Source organism: Dermacentor andersoni, chromosome 10 (assembly GCF_023375885.2).
Source record: "Dermacentor andersoni chromosome 10, qqDerAnde1_hic_scaffold, whole genome shotgun sequence".
Taxonomy (NCBI): Eukaryota; Metazoa; Arthropoda; class Arachnida; order Ixodida; family Ixodidae; genus Dermacentor; species Dermacentor andersoni.
This window is the reverse complement of record NC_092823.1, coordinates 87,669,345-87,681,997: the sequence shown is the minus strand read 5'-3', so window position 1 is coordinate 87,681,997 and position 12,653 is coordinate 87,669,345. Positions and strand designations below refer to the sequence as shown.

General features: G+C 41.2%; 1 protein-coding gene across 1 annotated transcript; it reads right to left on the bottom strand.

The window, feature by feature from the left end:
* Nucleotides 1–232: 232 nt before the first annotated feature.
* LOC140213543 (uncharacterized) lies at nucleotides 233–11,397 on the bottom strand. The gene is made up of 5 exons (XM_072284783.1): nucleotides 11,065–11,397; nucleotides 10,222–10,312; nucleotides 5,904–6,089; nucleotides 3,976–4,137; nucleotides 233–335 (listed from the first exon to the last, which is right to left on the bottom strand). The coding sequence occupies exons 1-4, from the start codon at nucleotides 11,334–11,336 to the stop codon at nucleotides 4,060–4,062; spliced, it is 627 nt and encodes a 208-aa protein (XP_072140884.1). The 5' UTR covers nucleotides 11,337–11,397; the 3' UTR covers nucleotides 233–335; nucleotides 3,976–4,059.
* Between the last annotated feature and the right edge of the window lie 1,256 nt (nucleotides 11,398–12,653).

Here is a 12,653-nt window from a genome sequence, read left to right as displayed (position 1 = left end):
AAATGCAATTTGGTCAACGCTCGCACTTCCAGGGTACTTTTGTCCACGATAGTGCATCGCCTTTAATGCAAATATCATGAAGGCAGCTCATTGACAAAGCAGCAGGTCACCATTGAGAAAATTGTCTTGCCAACACACTGACATGGCTGCAGAGATAAAACACTTTGCACTTTGTGATATGAATGCACTGCATAGCATATATACACAAAGGTGCAACATTTCAGTCCTCAAGTTCTTAGATCACAGAAGCAACTTTATTTTCTTCAATCACTCGTCTTGCACTTCTTCCTGGTGAAAGTTGTTCTTGACCCAAAATGCTTGCAAAGATGAACTTGCTGATGTTAGGAGAAACAAATAGTATTCGTGAATATCCATCCTAAAGAAAGCGGCAAAAATGTATAATCACAGAACAGGACAAAGCAGTAACTTCTGTGTTAGAAAAACATGTAAGTAGACCAACATTGTTGGAACAAGGGATGTTGCTATAGCCAACATTTCGACATAGGTGCTTGTCATTAGGTTAGCAAATGTTTTCCTTGGCTGTGTTGTTTTGGATTGTGCATAGCTCACTGGCCCCTAGCCTCATTGGGGAAGAAACTGGTGCATATAATAGGTCAAGGGAAGCCAAAGTGTTAAAATAAAGGAAGGAAGGGTGTGCTTAGCAGTGGTGATTGTGATGGAGCGGGTATGAGCACTACTGTCAGTTCTTGCAAAGAGTAGGGGTGACCAAAACAGAAAATGATGTACACATGTAAGCAGTCATTAATCCAGTAGACCTAATCTTCCGAGAAGACAAAATAGGTATCAAGATAAACAGTTTGCACTTTTAGAAAAGGAAAACGAAGAATTAAGGAAAATAAATTTTGTATCAAGATGCATCTGGTTAAGATCACTGTAAATGATAAATAAAGGCACATTACGAATATATATTTTGTTAAAAGGCGATGAAGAAAAGATATATTAACGAAATATTAAAAAATAGGGACATTAAAATTAAACTGGGTATGACCATAAAACAGTAAAGAACAGCCTGTGGAAAAAAATGGGATGGACAATATGATAACCAGGTGCAAGATTGCAAAACGTCGAGCGCTGTTTATATTCATGCTGCTGTTGACGGCTTCAAGTTTCTGTCTTCCTGTGGAACCTTTGTCTTACTTGAACAAGGAAATGGGTCATTTTTTAAACAAGTCAGTTCATATGCAGTTCAAAGCTTCAGCATTACTGTATTGAAAGAAAATATTATGGTCAGTTCTCCTGGGTGTGCTTTCATTCACCAGTTATTTCCACCGGTGTAAGCTCAAAATTTAAAGGTCTAAATGGACCTTAGCTCCTCGCAAACCATTAGCTGGTCTTTTTTTCAACGCAGATGCCTGCACATTATATGTGTTGGCAGGAGTGCTAGCGAACCACATTAAACTTGTTGCCACAACCAAAGTGAAACTTGGTAACAGTGATTGAAAAAAAAACCAGCATTCCACAATATTGATTCAAGTCGTCTGGAAAAGTTGCTTAAGTTAATGTACACCCCCCCCCCCCCAGACACAATTATACACCACACTGACTCTCATGGTGTCAACCATGCTATTATAGCACTAGGCATCAAGTAGGAGAATTAGAAGAGGGCACAATGCTTTTTGTTAGAACATCAAATGTGCTTTACGTAAATGCTACATTCCAACTAACAAAGGAGCAGCCGATAGTGACTAATGCATACGAAAGCTAATGACATTCTGTGCAGCAGAATGTTGACGATGAGGTGTTATGCGCACAAGTGCACTCATTCACACAAAATGACATCCTGCAGACAAACCTTGTGCCAACATTACAGTTTGAAAAACACCACAGTGGAAAGCAAAGAGTGTTAAATTTGTTGAAAATTACTAAAAATTATTCGATTATTCATTATCCTTACTGTTCGGTAAAGATTCACAGATTGTTCCCTACGGGTGCTGTAAACTGCTTTAATAGTGGTAGCAACAATGATCTGTGGCACAGACAAGAATAAATGCTCATGAAGTTTATGCAAGAGTGTACCCTACAAATTACACCCCATTTCACATTCCAATGTGGTAGAAGAGGAAGATGAAAAAAACTACTTTCTCGTGGAGGATGCATACCCCAGAACAGAAGAAACAAGTGTACCCTAACCATTGCTGCTGCCGATGCCTGTGCACTAGCAGTTACATATAATATGGCAGTTACAATTGTTTTTCCACAAGCACTGCAAGCTGCTGCCAGTTTACCAGTACAGAGCTGTAATAAATTTAGGGCAAGTTAAAGCTCTCTAATGGATCCATCTCATATGACACAATCGGAATGCAATATTCTGCAAATAAGTGAAGAGCGATGTGCCATCCCATACAATGAAACACCTTTGAAGAATCTGTATCGCCACCTGCACTCTTAGGCAGTTACACCCTTTGGAGTGCCCCTTCTGCCACACAACAATAATCATTATCTGCCTTGATGTGTTTCCTTTCTTTAAAATGCCACGCCCGCTACTTTCCTTTCGGGAATGCTATCATGCTGATAATGTGCATGCCGTTCGTTACTGGAAAGTACAGGGCTCGCAGCGTTAAAGAAAGGAAACGCAACAAGGCAGATGACGATTATTGTTGTGTGGCAGAAGGGGCACTCCAAAGGGTGTAACTTTGCCTAAGAGTGTGGGCAGTGATAAGGTAAAAGAGTGTGTTCTGTGTAAAGTAGTGCACCTGTATAACCTAAAGCTGTGGAGAATGCATTTAGTATCAGCTGTGAAGGTTTCTAATTTTAATTGCACACAGTAAAAACCTCCATGCAGTTCTGCAAAACGCAAACCCCCTACCTTTCTGTTGTTCAAAGGCAATGACACGTAGGGCCATAACATGTACATTATGAGTTTTGTTCCCAAACAATCAAAGTGAATAGCACCACCTTAAGTGTTATGTGCCTTCTGTCTCACATTTTCTGTCAAAAATTGTTAGTGTCAAATGCTGCGATCGGCAGAAAAACGGATTTCTGGAGCAATATAAAGTATTAAGTACCGTGATCTCAGTTCTTTCACGGCTGTTTAAGCATTATCGGGTCTTAAAGTAAAAAAACGAGGAATAAATACACGCATATTTTACGTCACAACCCTCATGAGGCATTTAGTAGTCTGGATTATAAAGGATTCCAGATTTACAACGCAGGACAGATTTTATTCCACTGAAAGAATGGCATCATGCCAATGATTCTGCATTTGGTGCTATATTTATTTGTATTTAGTTCCGTTGGAATGTGTGTGTACTGTCAGCGATATTGCTTGACATGTTTTAGATTGACTGTTTTCTAAATTTAGGCAAATTCGTATTCGCAAATAACCTTGTATGACACCAAGAACTTGCTTAGCAGGAGTATTTCTAACATTTGCAAGATATGAGGCTCTTGAATGCATATCTAAGCCTGGGGTGCACGCCGCCCCCTAATCTCATCAGCAAGTTTCTCGAACTCATCTACAAGGTATGTTATGATGAATGTAAAGTTGCTTGAACGGGAGAAATAGGGAATTTAAACAGGTGAATTATGCAGCATAAGAATGATGTCAGCAAGAAGCAAGCATCAAGAAGCACTGTCACTCAATGCGCATAGACTATCAAACGCAAGAATTATTTGGGATGATTTAAAATTCTGGCATTGGAACGAAATGTCTTTTAATCTATATATAAACGGATTATTCACTCTACTACCACTACCTTTACCAGAAACATTCATAATCATTATCCTATCTATGCCACATCATCCTAGCTAATATTCAAGCCTTCATAAGCTGCTTTTTTTACTGCTAATTCTCTGTGGGAAAGAGGTGTCCGTATGAAGACCATATCATATACTTATTACCCCTTTTTTGATAAATGATAAGGGAAAAACTTCACACCAAAAATGCGTTGCGCTTTAGCAAGTTCTACGTTTGAAGCTGTTGATTCTTTTTTCCCTTTGCCATCATTGACCCACCTGGTTAGCTAAGTAGACAGAAAAGCTGCAGGAGAAAGGTAGGGGTGCCAAATTAGACTTGTGCCCCAGGGGACCTTTTCACGGTCACTGGAGGAACTGCCTGTGGCCTCGGCATCTTCCTTGAGGGCCATGGCCATGTCTAAGAAACCTTGTCTCCACAGGCTGCATAAAGAAGGATAATTTTCTGAGCCAAGTCTTTTTCTTAAAAGAACCCATTTAAGGTGTATTCGTGGCTCTGCACCACAAAACTGACACATGACTGGCCACTCAAGACACTTTATGTGTATTCGCAGGCTTATTCCTTGGAAAAACACTTTTATGTAGCACACAATGAGTAACAGTAACAAAAAAGTGTATAAGGAGGCTTTCATATTGCTCTACAACTTTTCATTGACACATTTCATTTAATTATTTGAGATATTTATTAACTAATTAAGAATTATGTAATTAGGCAGAATGGAAAATATAATCAGAGTATCTCCAAGCGACGGCAAACAACATTACCTTCATTTTGTCTAGTTACATCGCATTTACATATTTCTAAATCTTGGTGCACGATAGTTAAGACACCCGGTAGATCAAAAAACAATATTACAATTTTCATAATCATCTCTTGCGTGTTATTGGTGGCTGTGGCTGCTTCAAGTTATTCTTTCAGTACAGTACAAGCAGTTTTGAAGTGAAATTGTTTTGCATCGAGGGTGTGTAATCTAGAAAATCAAGCAAAAGGTCAAGTTGTGTTCACTATTCAGATGTTTAACTAAGAAGCTGCAGGAAAAGGAAACAGGACACAACACCTAATAAACAATGCAAAATTTGAAAATTTAAACTGAACAAGAAACCAGTTTTTGAAAACACAGAAAAAAGCCAGCAGCTTACGTCGAATACACCCTTGCTATGTACTCCAAGTGAAGTTGTTACCGCAATGCTTGGGCACCATATGAACGTAACAATCAACAACTTTGAGCAGAATATTAACACCACTAAATGAACTGGCCTTTGAAGATTCTTGATCTGAAATCCTCAACGACTTGTTCTGGCGTTTAATCTGTCGAGCTCAATCTGTATTCTCAAAAGCTGGCTCTCGGCCATAATTTCTCTAAACGCAACATCAGCTTAAATCTCAAGATAGGGTTGACCTGTAAATAAAGTGAATAATGCATGGCAAACATCATGAACACTCTTACATGTTAACCAGAGGGTTCACTCATGCAGCCATGAAATTGTGATGCAGACACGGTATATTGAAGCTGGTTTTGTGAAGTGTTTCATGCTTCCAAGGCTTCTTCTCCAGTTGTGAAAGCTGTCTCCACTAGCTAAATAAGCGATGAGAATAAAAAAAGAACTTCAACATGCTCACAATACGTTGGCCATTTGCAAGTAAACAGCAGCCTTTTTGGGCGCCCAGGTTGCCTCGTGCAAATCTACTATGCCACAGTACTTGCGTTACCCAGTACCAGCCACTTTAAAATGCAATGTGTTCAGTAGGTGTCGAGAAAGGGGACAGAAAACACTGTGCACCAGTGATTTCTAATGTTTTGCTGGATGCAGCACACCGCACCGGATGCAGGTGAAGCCAGTGGAAATGCGGTGTCATGCAGGCGCTTGTCCTGGAAGCAGGGCATATGGTGGACTAACTAGTGCGTGCGATCAGATAATATTGCTGCCGAAAAACTTTTCTTTGTGGTTTTTTACAATTTAGGAGGTCTCTACATGTCTGGTAAGCGCTTTTATGACAATCTGAGCCCGTATACGATAGTGCTCTCTTACATCAAGTTTTTTCTCATTTACCAGTGTCCCCATTGCACGCCACTTATGTTAGCTACACTGTAGACACTGCAATGGAAAAATTCTGGACACCTCGAAACACTGCTTGGGTAGTTTATGGCACATCAGGCAGGCATGTTAGGGGAAGAAATGCCACACACCCGTGCAAACGAAGTGCTGCCGCAAAGTTGTGAAGCACCCACTTCCGGGACAAGGTTGGCTTCAGTCGAGGGTGCTCGATGTGCTGTCCATCCCCTGTAGTAGAGATCAGTGGTGTGGACCCTTTTATACTGGCTGTCTTTTCTGGTCGGAACCTTGGCAACAGCTTCCACCATACTTTTTTGAACCTGCAACATGTGCAGAGAAAGTCACATCACTGTGCGTTAATTGTATGGCTTTATTGTTCTACACATTCTATCAAATCATTAAAAAATACAGTTCGCACATTTTTACTACTGTATATAGACAGTCTAGTTGCTAGACACGCGAAACATTACCATCCCTCTGACAGAATGCAACAATAGGAGCGTACACTGTAAAGCTACACTAAAATTTAAATTGATGTGACACCGTATGAGCATACAGTATGCTTACTGTATGCTCTAGCCCTGTGTCAAGTAAAAGTTAATCGTCAATCATTTATGGTGTATTTCTACTTATTGTGGGTCATCAAACTGTACAATCAATGTTCCAAGTTTACACATTGTTGGCTTTTGATTGCCTATGTGATCCGTTTCCTACTTACACATGCAGTATACCCACTGTAATAAGGAAAAAGAGTTAGAAAAAAAAATGCCATGATAATCTTCCACATTCGCTGAGGGCAGGAACAATGGCCAATAGCATGTTGTTGAAGCTACATAAATACTCAGTTTTCACACAGCTTAATTGTTCAGCAAGTAACAAAGAGGTACGCTGTGCGCCTCTGCATAACCAATAAAATCTGACTACTTGACACTGTACTAAGGCTGCTGCTTGATAGTGGTCGGCAGTTCGGCTTTGGTTTTCTGATTTACAGAACTGTTTAGGTACCAGTAGTTTACTTTGTGATAAAATGGAACTTGGAGCACTGGTCATTTGCACATGAATAATGCGACAGCAAATATGACACAAGGATAGGAATATGGGTCTCTTAGAAAAAGTACATACACATCATGAATATAATGTGATGTGATGCCACAATGAAACTAAGCAACGCATAGAAGTGGACGGCACTTCCATGCCACCAAGGTTATTGGACAGACAGTACTTCAGAAGTGCCCGCAACACAGTCAAAGAAGGCAAAGCAGCATTTCATTGCGTTCAACACAATGCATTGGCGGGCTAGTTGGTGCGAATCCATAAATAATTTGTTTAGCGCAAAACAATGGACACAAGAAAGACGACCAGCACAAGGCGCTACTCTCAACTGACATCACTTTATTGCGTCAGTCCTTTATAGATAGTAGAATCTAGAAGAACATGTGCAGTGAGCACCATGTGCAGGGACCACCAACAACCGATCACAAGAGCGCACTCATGCGACGAGATCCAAAAAACCATATTGAGCACTGCACAAGGTTAAAGAAGGCACACTAATGCACTGTGACCTCAATGACTGTATGAAGAAAGCTTCCGATAACTCTCGGGCGGTGTTATCACAGCACTTTTTCAAAATCATAGTATCACGAAACATGGCTTTGCACTTCCATATTTTACAATGTTGAGCCAAATGGGAACCTGTGCCTGTTGGTATGGATCACTTATGTTCGCAATGTTTCGTGATACTACGATTTTGAAAAAGAGCCGTGATACCACCGCCAGAGAGTTATCGGAGGCTTTCTTCATACAGTCATTGGGGTCACAGTGCATTAGTGTGCTTTCTTTAACCTTGTACAGTGCTCAATATGGTTTTTTTGGATTCTGTCGTATGAGTGTGCTCTTGTGATCAGATGTTGGTGGTTCCTGCACATGGTGTTCACAGCGCATGTTCTTCTAGATTCTGCTGTCTACAAAGGAGGGACGCAATAAAGTGATGTCAGTTGAGAGTAGCGCCTTGTTCTGTCGTCTTTCTTGTGTCCATTGTTTTGCGCTAAAAAAGCAATTATGTATTCCTTGTGTGTGTTTGAAGACAGCTCCACACGCAGTAGCGATTCCAGTATTGCTGCCCAGTGGTTTAGCTCGCCGCAGCTTGAAGTGCCACAAAATATAAGGAGAGAAACCTGCATTATAGTTTTGTTGCAAACAAGAATATAACGTGAAGTGCATTCTGAGGCCAGAAACTATAGAAAAAAATTTCATGATGCACCACTGTGCAGGGTTTTATAGCAAAGTCAAATACATTTAGTGTAAATATCACCCTATGATGGTACGCATTGGTGGTAATCTGTAATAATATAAAAGGTACCTTAATGTTACAACAAAAGTTGACATTACTTAATAATAGCCCTGTAAAATTTAGCATGCAGGGGCACCACTTGGTTAAACAATAGTGATGTAATGTCTATGTACACAAGTATTGCCCATGCATTTCTGCCATTGTCCAAATGGCATAAATGAATGGGTAATACTTGTATACATAGATAGTACATCTTTACTGTTTAACGAAGTGGGTAAACTATGTCTGCCTCATACAAGATTAGAATTAAACCATAAATTATATATAGTCACCCTAACAGTAACACCTTATTTGAACTTCACAGTAAGTAGACGTCACCTATTCAAAGTTTATATGTTGAATGTAACGAACCCTCATTACAGCAGCCCAGAGCATTCCTCACATTTCCTTACGTACTCAGAATTCAGTCATCACCGCAACACATATGCTACAACATCGTCACACAGTGCAACTCACGCTTACACTACACAAATAAACCAAACATGATTGGGCCACTTGTACTGCGGTATGAGTAATAGTGTCGGGATTATGAAATTCCCCACGAAGTCCTCCAGGTTGCCAAGAAACCAGAACGGTTGGCCCCGTGGTATGATTTCACGCAGTTGTGCGACTGGACATCAACACATTTAAGGAAAATAGACACTCCTCACAACCACATTATACAAGAATTCCGTGCTCCTCAGGACCAATATCAAAATCGCATGCAATTCTACACTGATGGGTCCAAAACAAAACAACACGTGGGTGTAGGGGCCGTAACAGAAAATTGGGAAAGAAGTATTCGTCTACCAAAACATGCCTCTGTTTTCACTGCTGAAGTTTACGCTGTATGGGTTGTAGTGAAAAAGATTATCACTGGCAAGCACAAAAACACAGTCATTTACACTGATTCCTTAAGTACACTGAAGGCTCTAAACCTAAAATCTGAGTGTGAACCCCTGTTAGGGGACATACTAAAGATGGTCGCACTTAACAAATATGGGAGATCAATCCACTTCTGCTGGGTACCAAGTCATGTTGGGATACCGGGTAACGAAGCAGCCGATAGATATGCATCGATGGCAGCGAACAAAGAGATAACAAACACAACACTTCCATACAAAGATAGCATCCGCGCGATTACAAAAGCCTTAACGGCGAAATGGCAACGCGAATGGGACCATTGTGCTGACAACAAACTACATCTCACGAAACCCATAGTTCGCGAGTGGAAGTCATGCTACCATCAGGAGCGGTTCATCAATGTAGTTTTATGCCGACTACGCATTGGGCACACCATTCACACACAATTACTTACTTACGAAAGAAGACACACCAACATGCGAGATCAACAGCCACAAACAGTTATGCACATATTACTCACATGTACGCAGACTGAAACACACAGACGAACACTTTTGCACAAATTATATCAACTACACATACCTTTACACCCTGCTCTAATTTTAGGTGATGATCCGCTAGTCCCATTATGTGACGTTCGTAAATTTCTAGACGACACTGGATTTTTACATAAAATATAGATTATTAACAAAGCCTTTTCCTTCATTAACTGGATTTTAAAACACCTCATGTTTGGCGCAGCATGGCCTTAGCCGCTTTTGCGCCATTAAACCCCATTTAACTAACTAAGTAAGTAGACGCCTGTTGATGCCAGCCTCCCCTAATGCTAAACTGTGCTGCATGCTTTACAGAGAAATTATAGTGGTATCACTAAACTCTGAAGCTATTCAGGACTGCAGCATTGTAGAAGACATCTACAAATGTCCCATTTCATGTGTAACAGCCTGAATTGCTTGCACATCTTACCAAGTGCAAATTAAAATTACTTCTCCTTGTTTAGCATTTTTGCCTGCTAGACCACAATCCAATGTCATCAATATATTAACATATTACCTCAAAGAACCTAATTTGGCTTATAGATTAACACCTTCGCATACTGCCACAACTACACTCTGTCATATGCGTTGCAATCATTAAGGAGTGCTTGTCCACCAGCGCTCCAATGTCACTAACAGTGATCACCTACACAGCTTGATTCAGGTGGCAGGTGGCAGTCATGATTCAGGTGGCAAATAGCTAAGAGAAAAAAATGCACTCACTTTGAGAGCTACAATACTGCGATAACTTGAGAGAGATGGACCCATTGCAGGCAGCAGACCTCTTCTCAGCTCCAGCACAACAGCAACTTGCCTTTCAGTAAAAGAAAAGGATTGATTAGTAATGATAAGTTACCTTGTTTTTGCTGAGTATCAATACAATCTGACTTTCATGCATATCCACTCTCCGCTTTAGTAATACAACTGAATTATTCGTAAAATAAAAGAGTCAATTATGATACCATTCGCTTCTCTTGTATGTCCAATTTTTTTCGCACTGATACCCAGTTTACTGCTTGCTTACTGACACGAATGCCTTGACTGCCCAGACATCATTCGAAGCAACACGTCTTGCTGCACTGCAAAAAGTTGCACCGAGGAAACACAGCAGAGCAGCCAGAGCAAAGAACTTTTTTTTTTCTGGTCACAATTAAAACGTGCACCCAAGCAAGAAAGTAACGATCACAGGTAGTGAGCGACTGCTATTGCCTCGAACGTTTATTTCCGTATTTTAACAGAAGTTCTTGTATCGGATACAGTATGCTCTCAAGCCAATACAAGCGTCAATACAAGTGCGCAACTGAACGCAGTTTTATTCTACGCTTTTAACGCGAGTGAGCATAAGGTTAGAAGTACCTCACGGAAATTGCGATCGAGCCGATCGCGCTACGACTGGAATCGATCTGAAAAGATAGGGTGATCCCTTTCCCCATTCATGCGTCAGTTTTGCCCTAAGACGTTGCATAGTGGTCTTTTGAAACAATGTTTCTGTTCGCGACACCGGCTTACCACACATCACTTTAACACCTACGTTATGCAAACCAAATAAGATTAAAATGGGCTTACCTCATGAGCAAGTTACGAGTGCGCGTAGACTGTTGAACACCCGTTGAGAGCAAGCAGGATATATCCGTGTCCAAGCGCATACGTGCACCCAAACACAGGACAACTTCTTCGATGCCGCAGCGTGCAGAGTTTTGTACACGAAGTGAAAGACATCCAGCGCAAATATCTCCGCGCGATGACCGCAAATGACGAGCGCACAAGCGTACAAAACACAGCGACAAATTCGGAACTTTGCCAATTCGAACGTGCCGAGACCCAAGCAGCGTAACCATCCATCGTTTCTGTTCTTCGCTCCCGATGCGTCAATCTCTCTTCCTTGAAGTCTTGCTTCACTCTTGAGTACAAATCAAGAGTTATTTACGGCAAATTAACAACTTTTACAACACTACACGAAAAATTCCGGCTGACTACACATGTGCAGCTCCGCCTGCCACTCCTAACGGACGCGCAGCGCGCGCTGCCCCCTGGTGCCGCACTCTGTGAGCGCGGAGAACAGAATCTGTTTCGTTTTCGCATTTGTGCTCTAGTTACTGTATCGTATCAGTTCAACGAGCACAAGCTATCTTGGCACGCTGGAACGACACGTGCCTTACCTTGCCCTCTATTTCCACTAACCCCTTTCCCTCGCTCTGGTATAAAATGCCCAGCGCAATAAACATAACAGTTCACTGTTGTCTTGAAACGCCTGCTGTTGGTTTCTTCGACCGGGACCCAGTCGATACAGTTACTGGAACTGCAATATAATTGCTTGACAATTAATTGAATTCTAAAAGAGGAGAACACTTCCTCTCCCACAAGTTAGTGCGTTTTATACAAAGGGAGAGAGAATGCAAGAAGCAGAAAGGCAGGGAGGTCAACCAAAGCGTTCGCTTCTGGGGATAGCTAACCCCTGTGCTGCAATGAAGTGCAAAGCAATGCACTGCGATGCGTCCATAATCTCTAGTATAGTGATAATTTGGGCTGGTTGGTGCATGTAATGAACGGGTAAATAATGAGTTGTGTCATAACATTACCCATATATAAAGCACATGGAACTAATGGTGTTGCATTCTAGGTCAAAAAGAAATAAAGCTTGAATCGTTACATCTCGGCACTGGGCATTCTTTCTTTCCGTATTATTTTTTTCTTCTTTTTGACAGTACACACAGTACTAGCACGGTAATAGGTCCTTCATCTTCAGTCACCTTCCAGTAGTTTACACACATGTCGGTGCATGTTCGCGTTCTTTATTCTACCGTACAAGAACGAGCGCGCTTACCGGTCTTGGTTCAAGGTGAAGCGCCAAATGTTTGCGATTACATCTTATCGCAAGAATTAACACATGAACAGTGAAGATTATGCGTAATCGATTTGTCTCAATGAATGGGCAGTTATTGTCAGAGACGAGATATTTTGTAAATATTATGGGAATGAGTTAAACCAACTACATTGCAGTTCAGCAATGCCCTTTGACACTTGGGTTAATTTCTTGCCGCATTCGAAAATTTCATCCGACCGTTGTACTTGGATCTATAGGCCGCCAGCCCCCTTCGAGACCATTTGTTGCAAGATGTAAATGCCGTTACGGTCATTATACCACTCCCTGCGTT

What these genes read in the sequence shown, in the direction of transcription:
- LOC140213543 (XM_072284783.1), bottom strand. Translation starts at nt 11,336, where the DNA reads ATGGTTACGCTGCTTGGGTCTCGGCACGTTCGAATTGGCAAAGTTCCG. An exon ending in ACTCGTAACTTGCTCATGAG is followed by an intron (nt 10,313 to 11,064) that starts GTAAGCCCATTT and finishes TTTTACTGAAAG; the next exon opens with GCAAGTTGCTGTTGTGCTGG. An exon ending in GCAGTATTGTAGCTCTCAAA is followed by an intron (nt 6,090 to 10,221) that starts GTGAGTGCATTT and finishes CACATGTTGCAG; the next exon opens with GTTCAAAAAAGTATGGTGGA.